This window comes from Podarcis gaigeae, assembly GCF_964106915.1.
Source record: "Podarcis gaigeae genome assembly, chromosome: 8".
Classification (NCBI taxonomy): Eukaryota; Metazoa; Chordata; class Lepidosauria; order Squamata; family Lacertidae; genus Podarcis; species Podarcis gaigeae.
In genome coordinates this window covers 26,556,571-26,574,178 of record NC_139684.1, presented here as the reverse complement: position 1 = coordinate 26,574,178, position 17,608 = coordinate 26,556,571, and the positions used below count along the sequence as shown (strand labels likewise).

The following is a 17,608-nucleotide window of genomic DNA, read 5'->3' as shown; positions in this document are numbered from 1 at the left end:
AAAAATTATAATTGCAACAATGAAATTAATCAGCGCAGTAATAAGAAAAACAGGCACAGTAATAAACAGATAATGCAATTTACACAAAGCATAATTAATTAATTAATTAATTAATGGATTAATAACGATCTTTTTATTTACTTTTTGCAAATAAGGACCCATGCAGACACAAGCCCCTCCAGAACCCAGCAGAACAGCCAATGATGGCAGGGACCAAGGGAGATCCTCCAATCGGACAGAGATCTAGACACTTTCAACCATTGAAGTAAACCACTGAGAGGACCCCTTGGTCAATCAGAACTGCGGATTCGCTCCGCACCCCCTCCACTGGTCACAGTGCCCCTTTTGCGCCTCCGCCAATCAGAGCCTTTGTTTAGGGTTAACAAGGCGAGCAGGGGCGTGGCTGCCTGTCAATGCCAGCTGACCAATAGGAGCGCGCATCGGATTCCAGCCCCCGCCTTCATTCTCCCTCTCTGCTCCCTTCTTTGGGACGCGGCTCCCTCCCTCCCTCCGGCGTCGCGCTTCCTCGCCCTATTCGCTGCCTCGCATTTGCGTCACGGTTTTTCCCCGCCGCATCCATCCTAACGCCCTCATTTGGCACGGCTATTGGCTGAACCACCTGCCATCAACCCTCTCCGCACCTTTCTAGAGTCTGATTGGCTGCTCTCCCCACTCTAGAGAGTCCCTATGCCTCTCCCCGCTCCTTTCATCATGGCCGCACTAGCGCCTCTGATGCGCCTCCCTCCTCTTCTCCCGCCCACTCGCCGACTTAGTCGCCCATAGGCCGGCGACGGTGCCAGTCTGGCCCATCCTCCCTTCCGGCTCGCCTCTGCTCAGCGAGGGTTGGCGGAGACAGGCATCAGTCCGCGAAAGGCCCAATGGGAGCGCCGCACTGCCTGTGAGGCAGCGGCTGGGGGGGTCGGTTGGCTGGTCCGGTGTCGGAGGCGGCGGCGGCGGCGAGGGGACGCAGGCAGGCAGGCAACAACGGCGGCAGGGGCTGGAGGTGGACGGCAGGGGGGTAACAACAGCGGCGACGGCAGGGGAAAGAGGTGGGGGGGCCTGAGAGAGAGGGAGCGGAACCGGAAATAGGTCGGCAGGAGGAAGGGGCGGGGGCAGCAGGCGGTGGCGGCAACGGCAGCGGCGCGCGCGCCTGCCTGGATCCCGGTCGCGAGGAGGAGGCGGCGGAGGAGGATGTGGCGCGCGGAGGGGAAATGGCCGCCGAAAACAAGCCGGAAGGTGAGCTGTGAGGGATGGGAGGGAGGGAACCGAAGCGCCGGCAGGACAGACCCGGCTGGTTTCACTGACTGACGGAGGGGACGGCGGGAGGGTGGCCGGGAGGGCTGAGGGGACACGCGGCGGGGGCGCGCAGGCGGGAGCGCGCGCGCGCGCGCAGGGGGGGGGCAGCCCCCTCCCTCGAATTCCTCTCCCGCCCCGCCGCCTCGCGCGCGCTTTCTCCGAAATTCTCCCAAACCAGCCCAACGAGGCGGTGTCTCGGCTCGGCGTCTCGGGTCGGTCTCCCGGCCCGAAAGTTTCGAGGAGCTGCTGCCGCTGCTGAGAGGAGGGGTCGGCGGAGGGGGCAGCCTGGGGGCGGGGAATGGCCGGCCAATGGGAGAGGGGGGGCGAGGAGAGAGGGGGGGCGCGCGCGCGCGCAAACCCCTCCCCCGCCTCCGCTCCTGGCGACCCTCCGGAATAAGATTCCGCCTCTCATTGCCTTGCACGACAAGTGAGGCGGGGGGTGGGGTGGGAAGAGAGAGAATCGGGGGGTCTTCCATAGGCGAACGGGGGGTTTGTCCCTGGGGTGATGGTGATGGAGTGGGTGTCCGCCTTGAGCTGCAAGGAGAATGCTGGAGGGGCGCAAAAAGAGAAGAGTTCGGCGTGGGAACACAAAACACACATACACACGTCTGTGCCTCTTGTTTGTTAGGCTGGGGGGTGGGGTAGGAAGCAGCACTTTTAGGCAGAAAACAAAAATATTTGCCTTTAGGTGCCAAATACCTAAAAGAAAGAAAAGAAACCCTAGAGGTGACGTCTGCCTGCTCCGTGGAGCGTGTTGGAGTTGGCATGTCCCGCGATTTGGGCTGGCTGGCCAGTTCTGTCAGTGCACTGTGATGACGTCCAAGTGAGGAGGGCTGGGTGGGTTAAGGTCCTGTGTGCTAAGAGAGTGGCTGTCTGGCAGCCGTGACATGCTCATACACCCCTGTGAACACCAAAGGCATAAGCAGCATCTTTCTCTGTGTGAGGATTGCAAGCGGACGAGCACTGCCTTTGAACACATGGTTCACCTGCCAGGGTTTGCCAGGCAAAGGAGCGACAGAGCCACCTGTTCTCCTTGTCAGTGGAAAGGTCTGTGAAAGTCACTCTTTGCATACTGGGGAAAGAGCACTGGCACTTTTCTCTCCAGTCTCTGGCACTTGAAGGTTGCGATTGCCCTCACTTCCTTTCGTATATTTAAACAGGACATGAGATTGGTGCCTTTTCGTGTTGGGATATTGCTGACCCACACAGTAATCTGCCAATGGCAAATGCAGGTGAAAGTGGGCATTTACTTGTCATTTTGGAAGATCCGTGGCTGATTGCATACAAGGACACAGGCACTCTGCTGTATGTGTTGGTGGGACAGGCCTGCTTACTGAAGGCAGGGTAAGGCTAGAGCCATAGTGAGGTCACAGCAGGTGTTGCTATTTGTGCAATTGGAGGGAAGGGATGTTTGACTTCTCCAGATGTAGGGAAAGAGAGGCATAATTTTGCCAGCTCTTTTGCTGGGCTGTGGTAAGACGGGGTGGAGTAAGGGGCAGGGGAAATATATACATCCAGCATTTTTATGTGGGGATCCGGTTTGCTGTTGTCACTGACAAGGGCAAGGCCTTGGAACATTAAAAAATATAACCCTGTTGATCCTTGGTAGCTAGCATGGGCAGAGAAAAGTGCTGTGGTACGTGCATGATTAATATGTGCGTGAAAAAAACATCAATGTTGTGGACCAGAGAAAGAGGCAATGTTCTGGGCAGCCAAGGGCATGCCTTAAAAGGTAAGCTGGAGGCCAGGTCATCCTTTCTGTTGGTGGGGGTGGGTGGGAAACTGAATAAATTGAGTGGAGGACAGGGCCTTGCATCTCATGGCAGCTGAGGCATTACCATATTGCTCCAAATAGTCTATCCTCTGCTGCTGTTCAAGGAGAAGATATGGTATTGCTGCTTGGAGGTGCAAGTGGAGGCTACAGCAGTGTCATGCACGTAGGTATTTGGCATGCACAAGTAGAGAGGCAGCTGTTTGTATAGAATAATGAATATGTGTGATTTAAATGTGTGCATGATAGCATTTTCACCCTTATGTATGCTCCACGGGCCATCTCTGGGTAGCACAGGCACACCTGTGTGGCTGGACATTCGTCTCCCCCTCTCCGTATAGAGAAGTAAATAAATTTGATGGCATTTACCCAACTTTATGCTTAGGTTTGTAATTGACCCACATCTGCTTGTTTCCTTATGATGCTTCCCCTTGTTGCTTCCTCTCTGTGTTGTGTGCCTAGTGGGGCATGGGCTGGCTATTCAACCCTTGGTTTACTACCTCTTCTGCATCATGCTGTAAGACATCTGAGAGGGGACGTGTATTTAATGGGGCTGATTGACTGCTTTCAATTCACCTTCACCTCTTGGCACCATTTTGTTTCTCCTGTATATACTTCAGTCACAGGTGCAATATGGCTTAATTGATGCTGAGCCATAACAATCTTAATATGCCTCCCTCACCTGTAGGCAGGTGTGTTGGTGCTATCCATTTAGGAACATTGGACGCTGCCTTCTGTTGAATCAGACACTTGATCCATTGAGCTCACTGTTGTCTACACTGACTGGCAGTGGCTCTCCATGCCTGGAGATGCTAGGGATTAAACATGGGACCTTTCACATGCAAAGCAGGTGCTTTATCACTGAGCTACAGCTTTTTTTTTTGCGTTGCATTATGGGAAGGGCTGATCCTGCCAGTGTGTGTTCATTATAGGACAGACAACCACAGTGGCCCATGCAAAGTGAAAGCTGGGGCACATGCACCCAACTGTACCAGTGTTTCTTAGGGAAAGGGGCTAGACATTCTAGGTGTGACTTTTCAAAATGGGGATTGGTAACCATCTACGAAGTAGTACTAGCTCATTAGTAAAGCACATGCTTTGCAGCAGGCATCTCTGGTTAAATAATCTTAAGTAAGAAGGTTTGGGGAAAACCTCTGTCTGCTGGAGACCTTGGAGAGCCCTTGTCAGTTGGAAATGGTGTAGATCATATTGAGCTAGATGGACCAGTGGGCTGTGGTTCAGTGTAAGGCAGTTTGAGATGTGGGAATTGCCATTCATAATAATATGCACACTCAATAAACATACCCAATGTGTGATGTTATCAAACATTCTTTTCCAGTAGTACAGTATTTTGCCTTCCTTCTTTCATGCCATCCTGTTGTTGTTTATTACATTTGTATACTGGGCTTCGGCTGAAGATCCCGGGGCTGTTCACATGTGTAATGTGTGTACTTGTGCAAATCAATCAATCAATCAATCAATCAATCTGTTCTAATGCTTCAAATATGTAAAGGTGCATAACTTGTGTCTACATATCTCCATCAGAAGGAATTGCTCAATGCATATCTTCCTTGCATATGTCCTTGTGTGTCTGTCTGTTAAAATATTTAGGCAATAATCCATGTGCATGCCATTTTCTTGGTGTAGGTTAGAATTATTTTGGTCCCACAGAATATTTGGAATGTCCAGTAAGCAGAGGAGTTTCCCTTATTTTGAGTCGGTGGGTTTAGAGTTTGCTTTGGGGCATGTTGGTGCAGGTGAGATACTGGTGTCAAAGGCCTAATATTCAAAGTAGTCTAAAAATGAGAATGGAAAAAAAACACCACCTGTGATTGGGATATGGTATCTGAGTTGCTACGAATCAATCTCAGGTGGCTCATTTTATGTATTACAAATTAGCATTCAACTTCTTTTTTGATCGAGAGCTAAAACTTTTAGCTAAACTAAAATAAAGTTGGTATGGTGCATGTCCATGCTTTAAACATTACTGCACAATAGGAGTGGTGTAGTAATTGAAATGGTGGCAGTAGTAATCAAGGACTCTAGCCAGGGATAAAATGAGGGATCAAATTGTTTGTTGTTTACAGCATTTTAAAGCAATAAATTTTATATTAAAATCAAATTGATTTTGTTAATGAATTCTGCACAAGTGTTTTGTGTGATGTACAAAAGTCTTATTGAGATGTCACCCTGGTCTTGGAATTAATTAAAGCTTAATAGTTAAAAAAATATGACTTGTGACGGGAAGAGGTAAAGCCTGTAACTTTTTGGAGAAGTTGCATGAAGAGAATACTGTACGGTTTTGAAAATCGGAACACGAGGCTTTTATTGCATAGCCACAAGGGGGTAGTGATGTACTGTCAAAGAAATTTGTAGTGTATTGGCTGATCCCTTTAAGAACATTTTAAATATACACATTGGGCTGGTATATATGAATGCTAACTGTGAGATATTTAATTTTTTTTTTGCAAGTAAAGGTTTTCAAGGGTTAAACATGTCCTGTCTTTATATAGGCTGTGTAATGCTGGATGGTTAAATGTTCTTTTCTGTGCTTCTGTAGCCATACCTGCGTACACTTGTGAAGGCATCAGTTGCAATCAAAGTTGTTTTGCATATTGCATTTAGAACTTCAAAAGTACTAAGGTGGCATGAGGTGAGGTGGGAAGCTGTGCCCAAACCTTAACCATACGGATATGACAAGTAGGGGATATTTATTCTTGAGATTAAAAAGCAGATTCCAAACAGCAAAAAAAATAAACCATATGTGAATTGTTTTCTTTTTGTTCAAGGCTTTCATTCATTTGCATAACTTTGTCAGAAACCTGCAACATCGCCTTTATTTGTACAGTGCTAGCAGGGCTGGAAAGCAACTTGAAATCTCTAGATGTAGTCAATGGGTTTTCAGTCGGTAGTGGTATCAAATGTCGCAGAGGACTTGCACCCAGTCAAACTGTTGTGGCCGGGTACTTGGGGCCCTACATGCTGGAATGGACTTTGGAGGTCTGATGGAGTGAAATAGCACATGTTCTCTTTCCTTATGGAGATGATGCTGAAACAGCATAGAATGTGATGTTAATATGTGTTTGCCTTAATAATAGAGAAGGTGAAGAGTCTTTTTTTTAACATAGTAGGTCAAAGGATGCCATTCAAAATCTGCCACCAGTTTTATAACTCTTGTGCTTTAAAATACCTCATTTGCAACTGCACATATTCAGCTAAACATGTACTGTAGTTATACAATGACTCGCATCTTTCCCCCCATTCACAAAATTATTGACTTGAGCTCCCAAATTCATGGCTTCTGCATGTCCATTTGCTGTGCGCCGTGGAAGTTTCGGGATAATCGAGCTTGCGTGGGTGAGTAAATGGAGAGGAAGATGCTGGCTTTGCCTTCTAAGATGCGAATAAGCATTTTCCTCACGTAAAAGCTTGTTGATGTCCTGTTTTGGTACAGGCATTACTTGAGGTGAATGAATTTCATTTGGGCTAGTAGTTATAAGCCATAAAGTTGCTTGAATAGCGCTTAAAGCTTCATTCTTGTACAATGTTCAGGAAGTCTAGTTCTTTGGGGACTGCAACAGCTGTTAGTGTGTTGAGACGATTAACCTGCAAGGTCACTTGTTTCTCTGCTGCAGAAGGTCTGCTGTAAGCCTTGACTTGCACCCTGTTTAAGCAGGAAGGTGTCATGTAGTCTTGCCATGCCATGTGATAGTAGTGTTGTCATGTGATATTCACGCATTGGTGTTTAGAAATGTCTCTTCATGTATTGCCCTTCCTCAACTACATTCTTGGTCCTTGTCGATAGTAGATGTGAATGCTGGCATTTAAATTAACATTCAGAAAACTCTTGTTCATCATCAAACTCCTGTGAGCTCTCTGAGATTGCCATATTCCAAACTGCTTGATCCCCACCCAAAAAGAACATTTTACCTCCATTACTTTACCTCCATTACTTTAAAATTATTACATAATTTTAAAATGGGTTACACTGTCCTTTACAGTAGCTCAGATTGTTCTAGACATCCTGACATTAACTTGTTTTCCACTTAGTAAATATTTATTGTAATTTTAGTGAGCTGGCCTGTGGGTGGCCTTTCTCTCTTTCTTGGAGGGGGGGGGGAATGGCAAAAATTCTTTTTTGCTTTGCTTAATCACATGATACTTAACCTCTGTCAAAAGTATAAAGGGAGCCATTTCTCTCCTTTAATGATTGTACAAAGACAAGTATTTCACTAGTGGTTTATAATTGGAGATGCTGTTCCGGTTAACTTATAAAACTTAATGTTTAATAATCTCTGGACTTAACTGCGTGTGAAATCAAGTAGGCTGACCATTCTCAGGTCTGAGAATCTGACTGTATTTTGCAAGCCATTGATGCACTCCCTAAGGCACCATGGATGAAGTGGAAAGCGCTGGTGCTAAGAAGGAAGTCATGTTTATCCATTTGTATTGAAGGGTGGCTGCCTCTTAACTGTTCTCTGCCACCCGCAACAGGGGGGAATAAATGACAAGGGAAGGGTGTCATTCTCAGTGGAGGGTTTTAGGGATGTTTTTGTAGTACAAGAGTCTTGCCCCTGTTGTGAGGATGGTTTGAAATTATGGTTGTTAAATTGTTTTCACCCCTTAGTATTTCAGTCCAGAGTGCTGTACTGTATGGCCTGGTGGCTCACTTGGGGTGATGATGTACTTCCTGGGGGTGATAATGTTACCAGAACACAAGCATGGAGAAATATTCGTCTCCACTAGGGCAGATAATTCAGCATTTAAAACTCATTTCTCAAACTGCCAGCCATATTTCTGGAGTCAAAAAAGTGTGTGTGGATTTTGAAGTGTTAAGTATTCAAGTGAATATTTATAGCAAGGCATAGAATGGGGTTTTGGGGGAGGGGACCATGAACAGATTAGTTAACAGGTGAACGCAGATAGCTGTGCTAAGTGGATTCTCTATTGTATAGATTTGAAATAGCTTCTTGCTGAGCTGCTTCTTGGTAAAATCGAGCATTTAATTTGAAAAATGAAGGCCTTTGTGGAGTGTTAAAGCTAAGGGAAAATGTAGCCTGTGCCTATAGTTTAGGACTGGCAGTTATAAAACTTAATCTTCAGAGGGCTGGGGATTGGAACGGCATCTGATGATGTCTCTTGCAGAACATAGACATGTTATGATCTGGTTTTAAAGAAAAGCATGTTGTTGTTTTTTGTGTAAAAAACCTCTCTGTCCAAAGGTCTTGCTCATGTTGGAGTTTGGACTTTGAAGGGCATTTCCTGTGGCCATCTACTTTGATTCTCTTGCTTGTAAAATGTACTGCATGGCAGCGGCGGCTGCTGTTGAAGAACTGTTCTGGTTTTATTGACCAACCATAGGCTGGGGGCAGCAAATCATCAACAGAAAGATCTCTGCTGTGGAATTTGCTATTAGTTCAGCTGGAAGCCTTAGCTGCCCCTGAGGTTTTCCTACATGACTGGAATGGGAGCAGGGCTTTCAGCGTTTAAGCAACAAATGGCTGTTCTGGAATAGGGTTCACTTTAAAAATGAAATTGTGCCCCCTGTTACTTGTAGAAATATTACATAACCTCTAATTTTAAACTGATGGCTTCACTTGTAGAAATATTAAGTAACCTCTAATTTTAAACTGATGGCTTCATCTAGAAGTGGACACAGATCAATTTTTGAGTATATTTAGAAATGTTACAAAATTAAAGGTTTAGTAAATAGGGAAGGAAACTTGGACTGGCAACTTTCCCCCAGGTTTTTTTTTAATGGAATGTGACTTTCGCTTTGCATTTTGATGCCTAGGAAACTGGGAAATACTGTAGTTGATAGTCCAGTCAGGTTTTGTCTTTTGGCTCCAGGCCCCGACAAAGATGCAAGGAAGCTTCTTGGTTCCAAAAGGTCACTGTAGGGAAAAGAACTGGAGAATTTCTGTGACCCATTGATTTATTCCAATATATCATTTTGAAATAACTGCAAGTGTATGGGTGTGTGTGTTTGTGTGGAAAAGACAAGTTCTTTGCTGGTGATTATCAGGAATCAAATGGGAATGAAAATAAGAGCATACAGGTCTGTAAGGCTATTCTCTCCTGAGACCGGTATTATTTGGCCTAGTGCAACTGCATTTGAAATATGGGTTACTGTTCTGGTTGCTTCATCTAAAAAATGATAACTGCTCTTTCCCCTTTTTTCAAAAGGCAACCAATGCAATCAAAAGGTTTCAAGCACCTTTACTATGGGCAAAATATTGGGGGCTTTTTAGTTTAGAAGAAAAATGACTAAAAGGGGAATAATGGTTTTTAAAACTATGTAAAATGTAGAGAAAGTGCAGATACATTTTTGTCCTAACTTGTAATACTAGAGCTTTGGGTTATCTAATAAGTCAATGGCAGGAGATTCAAAACAGTCACAGGAAAAGCAGTTCACACAAACAGGAAGGCATAATAATGGTATGAAATTCAGTTGTGCGAGCCAGAAGATGTGGTGATGGCCATGGACTGATATTGTAGAAAAAGGCATGGGGTTGGAGAAATTATGGGAGATGAAAGATGGTCTTAATGGTTCTTCAGAGTGAAATTTTGAATCATATAATCTACCAGAAATGCGTCAAATACCCTGAATTAATTGGCACCTAGTTTTCCATCTTCATTTGATGCTTTTTAAAGTTTTGTTTACTAAATATAGATGTGCAATCTAAATTTTATCTGTTCTATAATAATCTAAAGTTTCCTATAGCTAAATATATTTGGAGTGAAATATTTGATGAGGAAAAACATTTGAAGCACAATTATGGTGCAATCCTAGACAAGTGTTCTTGGACAGAAGTTTCACTGAATTCTTGGGACTTAGTCCAAGCTAAGTATGTATAGGTTTGCAGCCTTAATGTGGTTTCAGTGTTTAAACAAATCCAAAGCTTTCCCTGGAAATTATTTTTATTGCCATTCTTGTAAAGACATGACTATTCAGCATCATGAACTTCCCTTGTATCATTTAAGAAGAAAATACCAAGGCATTTAAACCTATTAATAAGCTAGGTTCAATCTGCCCAAAGACCCACATATTGAATATTTTCCAGGTAAAGTCATCTGAGAAAGTAATTAAAATGTTGAAATTGCCCAAATGCAGTGGCATTCTATCTACTCATTAGATTAATCATTAAGAAACTATGCATTTCTAGAACTGGGAAAAAATTATGTAGAAATAGAAACGGTCATTTTCCTGCTCTGCTTCACTGGTTATTCTCTCTAACTGTTGAATGGAGTCTCCAGGATTGGAAACAATGGGCTTCTGAATACCAGTTGCTGAAGATACATAATATTGTACTGTGGTACAGTTCGCATCCCGAAGCGAATGCAACCCGCGTCCGCAGGTCGCGATTTGCTGCTTCTTTGCATGCGCGTGACATCATTTTGAGTGCCTGCACGAGCGGCGAAACCCAGAAGTAATGGACTCAATTACTTTTGGGTCGCCGCAGAGCACAACCCAAAAATGCTTAACCCGAAGCTACTTCAACCCGAGGTATGACAGTATGACTGTAGTTGATCGTGTGTGTATTGTTTGGTGACTTCCTGGAAGCAGGAGGTTGGTTTGCTGGAGGGAAAGCCATTGGGGAATGAGGGTGTTGTCCCTGGGCTTCTCCCCCTCACATCTTCTTTTCATGCTATGTGTAGTTACCTTCTTCCTGCTCTTTTATTGAAATTGACTACAGCTGCTGTTTATATCTTGGTTATGAAGAAGTCTTTCCTAAACATGCTGCCTGAGGCAAGGGAGTTGTAGTCCAAAACATCTATGGGCACCAGCTTGGGGAAGCATTGGCAGAGTTTCTTGGTAGGGCATCTACTACCTTACAGTGTGAAAGTTGTAATGTTGGAATATATATTTTTTATACAGTCGTACCTTAGAAGTTGAATGGAGTCGTTCGACTTCCAAAACGTTTAGAAACCCAAGTGTGGCTTCTGATTGGCTGCAGGAAGCTCCTGCAACCAATCGGAAGCCACGAAACCCCCGTTGGACGTTCGGGTTCCAAAGAATGTTCGCAAACCAGAACACTCACTTTTGGGTTTGCAGCGTTCGGGAGCCAAAATGTTCAACTTGCAAGGCGTTTGGGATCCAAGGTACAACTGTACAGAGGTTTTTTTATTTTATTTCAGTAAGGTAACGACTTTTTCTTGTTGCAATTTTGTTCCTATACTTGTAGATTCTTCTCTCTTACTACTTTAGCTTTTACAATAATTATGGAAAAGACAAGTGCCCTGTAAAAGGCGAGAAAACAATTTTGCAGGCTTTGAAAAACGACTGCCTGGAAGCAAACCTAAATGGTACAAATGCAGCCGCTCCAGGGCTTGTACAAAAAAGGCCAGCTAGGCTGCGTGGAGCTGGAAAGTGCCCTGGCGTGTATTGCTGCTTTGTTCAGTTTTCAAGCACATGTTGAGCTTGCAGTCTGTCACCCAGATGGCTATTTTTAGCACTACTACTGCCGCTTTCAGAATTTCTCCCTCCCCCCTTTCCACTAAACCTTCTTGTTAAATAATATTCTTAGATGTATTTGATCTTACTTGGCGATTTGAGCCTGGCTTCAAACCTGTGTAGTTCATTTTATACATTTTGTCTTCACTCTGCTTTCTCATGCATAAACTGAATGGGACTTAAGAGATAGCAGCTTGAGAATGTACATCATCATCATCATCATCATCTGGATTTCTTACACACCCTTCACCCTGAGGTTACAGGGTTGTATGGCAGTGCAACATTAGAAGCAGTTAAAATAGCTTAAAATCAAAAGAATTTGGTAAGATATATATGTTGAAGGCCTGGACAAAGTGGTGAATTTTCAGCATACAATAAAATCTATATACTGAAGGTGCAATAGGGACGCGGGTGGCGCTGTGGGTTAAACCACAGAGCCTAGGTCTTGCCGATCAGAAGGTTGGTGGTTTGAATCCCCACGATGGGGTGAGCTCCTTGCTTGGTCCCTGCTCCTGCCAACCTAGCAGTTCAAAAGCACGTCAAAGTGCAAGTAGATAAATAGGTACCGCTCCGGCGGGAAGGTAAACGGCGTTTCCGTGCACTGCTCTGGTTCACCAGAAGCGGCTTAGTCATGCTGGCCACATGACCCGGAAGCTGTACGCCAGCTCCCTCGGCCAATAAAGCGAGATGAGCGCCGCAACCCCAGAGTCGGCCATGACTGGACCTAATGGTCAGGGGTTCCTTTACCTTTACTGAAAATGCACCTCTGTGGGGAGGGAATTCTACAACTTAGGGGATGCCACGGGGATGTTCTCTCTTGGGCCAGCACCCCTCAAACATTTGTGGGTGGTACGACTAGCCAAGAGGGCCCACACTCTCGAGATGGTCTATATAGTTAAGGAGGTAGCCTATTCAGATATTTGTGGCCTGTAGTGTTTGGTGAAGTATGGCCTCGGTGCTGCTGTGCTCTCTCTCTCCGCGTCTCCCCCCCGCCTGGTACATATCCACCTAAGTCAGCTGCAAGACGAAAGTGAACAGAGAAGTAGCATAGTTTGAATAGGTAGTAGCAGTTAGCTGCATGAGAGTAATTGCATTGAGGAGTTCTGTCATCACATTATTATGTAGTGAGAACTTGATGGGAGTAATCAGCTTGTTTGTGATCCAGAAGAACTGTGTGCAGGGTAAATAAATGACACGATGTTCAGTCCAAAATATTACTTTTCCAAGCTTCAGGAGAAATGTCTTGAATTGGATAATCATACCGCAGTATGTCTCCAATGACATCTTTATTTCCTCTCTCAAAAATACTTCCCTGAACTCTTAAAATTGCTTAGAGGCATAATCTAGTGATTCTGCCAAAGAGTAGTAACATCATTAAATACTTTTCACTGTTTGCATTCATATCCTGGCTGTTGAAGTTGTTGGGAGTATACCTGCCCAGGCAGTGGCTTCCTGCCCACCACCTGATCTTGTGTGGCAGATTGTTTAGTTCTAAAACAGAGGTTTTCTTCAAGCCTCATTCTGGTGGTTCACAGTATGCCTGTATTAAATAATTGTATTGAACTTTAATTGTATTTTTATTGCTGCTTTTAATTCTTATCGTGTATATTATTGTATTACAATATGTATTCTTCAGAAGGTATACAGTAAAATACAACATAAGAAATAAAAGAAGCCGTAAAATACTCTTGGAAATAATCCAGCACAGTGCATTACAATTGCTGCAATAGGCAGAAAAATCATTTAAGTAGTCCTCCAATACAATCAGCAATTTTTAAGTGGAGAAAAAGTTTGAGAACTACTGTTCTAAAACATAACGATTACCTTTTTGTGACCTAATCTTTAGTGTGTTGAAATTACAAGGGCAGGAAAAGACTTGACCTGACACAGCTGTTTGTCAGTGTTGGGAAGAACAGCCAAGCTGTGCAAGTGTGTTGCTTTTGTATAGTTGGAATAGGCTGTAGGTAGAACAAGACTGCATGTTCTGCGCATTTGTTTTATATTTGTTAGAAGCCATTTTGGCATATAAGTGGTATATAAATTAATAAATGATGATGATATTATAAACATGTGTAAATATCTGCAGTCACAGTGGCCAGTATCATGCTCTTAGGGATTTGTTCATGTGTCCTTGGTTCTTTGTAGGATGGAGAGGTGGAATATAAATACACTATGTTAAATGAAGTATTTTGAACCCGAATGGAAGGTCTGTTTTATGGGACCCTTTGGTGGGGGATGTACATTGCAAACAGTAAAAAGTTATTTGCACCAAAGCTTTGATAGTTAAAGGCCTACAGTTCCAAATCTATTGGATCACCAAATATGTAAGTACTGGTAAAAAAAAAAGAGAGGGGTATGTGTATGTTTATATAGAGGAAGGGAGGGAGGCATGATTTGTTTGCTGTTGTATGTTTCAAATTTTTATTGTCTATGTTGCCTCCTTTGGGAGGATGAAGTGCAAGGAATGTGAATGAGGCTATAAAACCACCAAGACTTTATAGAGTGCAATTAATTCAGAATCCTTTATGGACTTTTATTGGTTGGCCTTCTCTCCCTTCCCTCAGTTACTTTTAAGATTTTTAAGATTTTTGTACCATGGAGTTTAGATGATTGCTTTGCAGAACTTGGACTGCTGTCCAGTCCAATTTTCCAATTTTTGAGTCCCACTGAGTTCAGTTAATAATTCCTAAGTTTTGGCTTAGTGTACTACACCCAAGACACTTAAGAACGATGCCTTACCTGAATATGTAGCCACTTTGTTATTTTGTCACAGGGAATTTTTTTCTGCTTGAGCTGTATTGATTTTTTTTTTTAAATGACGTGGAGCTCTTGTTCCTAATATTGAATTCAGTTGTGGTCTGCCACTTGCTGCTCCATGTTCTTGCCTCCTTTGCCCCAATTTTTGCATTTGTCCACTGTGCACATGAAATGAATAGTTCAGTGTATAAAGTGTGACAGTTTGGTTCTTAGCTCTATTTTACCCATCCAGTCAATGTGAAGTTTGTATGGGTTCAAGAAATGGATAAGAGGCCTTCACTGGTTTGGTCCTTCATGAGGGTTGTTGGCTGTGCAGGACTCAAGAGAAGACTCAGGATTCACCAGCTAACCATTGGTTCTTGCTGAAAGCCCTGTGATAAGCTTTGAAGCTCTGACAATCAGCTGATCAGCAGTGCCTGCAATCCCCCTTTTGGCCTAGTGCAACTTCAGCTGCCCACAGCTGATGCACATGGCTTTTTCAAAATGGCCTTGTGGGTCAGATGAGGAAGCCTGGCTGGTCTAATTAATTCTGCAAGCTGGAGGTTCCCTGCCCCTTCCTGAAGCGATAAAAAGTTGATAGTTCTTGTAGGGACACGGATCCCGTTCGCATCCAGAGGTACCACTGTATATCCAGACCAAAGGCTCCATATTTTGGTTTGTACTAAGCAGTGACTCTGGTTGCCGAAAGTTGATAAGAATAAAATGACGCATGATCTCCATGTCTTAACAGTTTCTTTACTCTGGCATCAGAACATGTGTAACCCTTTTCTCTCACTTTTTATGTTACGTAGATGCTTCAAAGAGGAGCAGCTTTGCTTGATGTTCTGTCATGCAAGCAGCAACTTAGTGTGAATTTGAAAGAATGAAAAGACAGTTTAGATCTGAATGCCAGATCTTTGCTTTAAATAAGGAGAATGATAAAATCGAGAGGCTTCATTTCTGTAATTTTGGTGTTCACTGTGGACTTAGTTCATCAAGGCAGCATGCATAGTCCTTCCCTCTCCCTCCCCACCCCTATTTTATCCTCCTAACAACCCTCTGAGGTAGGTTAGGCTTAGAGTTGGTGACTGGTCCGAGTTACCCAGTGAGCTTCATGGCTTAAAGGGGATTTCAACTTGGGTCTCCCCAGTTCTAGACTGATTACCGCTATACCACACTGATCCCTGAGTAAAGCTTCCCTGTCTGTCTTGACCTGGCTCTGCTTCCTGCCTGAGCTTAAACATTTTATAGTACTTTTTTGTCTGGTGAAGCTGATAGATGCTTATAATACAAGTCTTTCTTGAGGACTGTATTTTAGACCATGCACATTATTCCTTGTGTAAGACTGAAAGTAGAAAAACATTTGGAAATGTCAGTGGAAGATAATCTACTTTGCAATGGGATAAGATGTTATTTCTATGTCTGTTTGCCCCCCTCTTTTCTGCAAATTAAATGCAGCATATATGAATAGCCACTTGTTACCTACACCTTATTTTAGGCCCGGATGTGGTATTCTAACAAATCCTCAAATGTGCTCAATGCACACAACTAAGGCTGATAGTAGAATAATTCACTGCTAGGTTGCTTGTACTGCATTTATGTTTTCCTTTTTGTTATCCAAACTTCTTTTGCTTTTGCTTTCAGATCTTTGATTATACAAACATACCTGCTGAAAAATCTGGAGAGAGGGCCATATTTATTTTTAACTGGTATAAGCTTTTTTTTTTACAGCAGCTTGGACAGTACATGCTGTAGAGTAATCATAGGAATTTAAGTTGAGAAGAACAAACCCTCCCCACAGCTGTGCAGCCTTCCTGTCCATCATGACTTGGGTTTGGTCTCCACGTATCCATGTAGGCGGCCATGCTCCAGCTCACTCTAGACATCTGGGAGACTTTGTGGTTTAGTAGCCATTCAATAGCTATCGTGTTGCTTCAGGAGACTATAGCAGTTTGCAATGGCCAGGCTTCTGCCCTTTTGTATATGAGGATTGGGATGCTATGGTTATATGGCTTATGCAGTGATCCAGAGCAGAAAAAAAATTCTGGTACTATGCTTTCTCATGGAAACGTATTCATTTCTCAAAATGTGTTGTTGAATAAAATGAATCAGTAGCACAGTGGCCTAGGTCACATGTCACTTTAAAGCATAGTTAAAAACAAGCTGTTGCTTAATGAAGGCAAGCAATGTGCTGGTGCATTTACTCCCCCTATTCCTGCCTTCGTTGCATTGGGAGGGAAATAAACCAGAAGCTGGCTCAGTGTTACTTGCAAACAAGTGCTCATGATCTGTTTCTCTCAAAACATACCACAAGCAGTAAGCCAAGAGCAAACCTTGGCTAATGAGATTCCAGTTGAATTTTCCAATTCAGATTCTGTTTTTCAAGTAACCTGTGACTGCTCCAATCATTTGCAGAAGTGTCAAGAGTTGTTGTGGTATTACTGAACCATACATGATCTCTTATACTGACCTGACACTCTCAGCACTATTGAACTTGCCCTTCAACTGTCATACCTGATTTTTGTGTGTGTGTGGAGATAGTGAATAGAGAACATTATTTTGAATTATTTTCCAGTCTAGAACTGGAAGTTATTTGTTGTACTCTTTCTGGTTTGTGGTCAACCCTACACCAAACCCAGGACTCAGGCTCTATTGCTGTAATCTAGGACTATTCATGATTTAAAAAATAAACAAATCCCCAAAGGGATTGTAGTTTAAATTTACCTCTTTAGCTCTCCCTTGTATAGAAGGCATACTGGGGTACTGGGAATGTCTTCTGTAGAAGTGGCAGCAGAGATTGGATTTGCTGTTCTGACACTTCATTTAGTACCACTTGGGAACAAAGCTGCTGGCAGCTTGTGTGGTTGGTTTGGAAAGATGTCAGCTCATAAACTTAGTCTCCGCTTGTGAGATCAAGGGACTATTATGTCTGTGGTACAAGCTTAGATTTGTAGTGGCTCATAGCCTTATGGTCACAAGTGGTATTCGTAATGCGACAAGTTATGTAGATGAATTCTCTCTCTCTCTCTCTCTCTCTCTCTCTCTCTGTGTGTGTGTGTGTGAGAGAGAGAGAGAGAACTTGAACCTTTTGCATCAGAGAGGAGGAATAAGTTCTAAGTCTTGTTTCTGATGTATTGTATTTACTTTTTTCCTCTTTGTAGATGATCATGGAAACAGCAATGGAAGTCATGTAAAAATCTTTTTACCGAAAAAGCTGCTTGAATGTCTACCAAAATGTTCCAGTTTACCAAAAGAGAGGCACCGTTGGAACACTAACGAGGTAGATACATCCAATTTCTGTGTTTTTCACTGGCTGGATTGTTTAAATCATATCACATTGGAATCAAAAT

The 17,608-nt window shown here is 43.5% G+C and overlaps 1 protein-coding gene across 6 annotated transcripts in view; it reads left to right on the top strand.

The window, feature by feature from the left end:
* Nucleotides 1–728: 728 nt before the first annotated feature.
* LOC310850687 (calmodulin-binding transcription activator 1-like) overlaps nucleotides 729–17,608 on the top strand; it is a 683,171-nt gene continuing 666,291 nt past the window's right edge. For 5 of the 6 annotated variants that reach the window (XM_083752369.1, XM_083752372.1, XM_083752373.1 and 2 more), the window contains exons 1-2: nucleotides 729–1,236; nucleotides 17,420–17,538. In XM_083752369.1, coding sequence (XP_083608495.1) covers nucleotides 1,212–1,236; nucleotides 17,420–17,538 — 144 coding nt within the window. In that variant the 5' untranslated portion in view covers nucleotides 729–1,211. The remainder of the gene's footprint in view (nucleotides 1,237–17,419; nucleotides 17,539–17,608) is intronic. The other variant, XM_083752371.1, reaches the window with a different exon arrangement.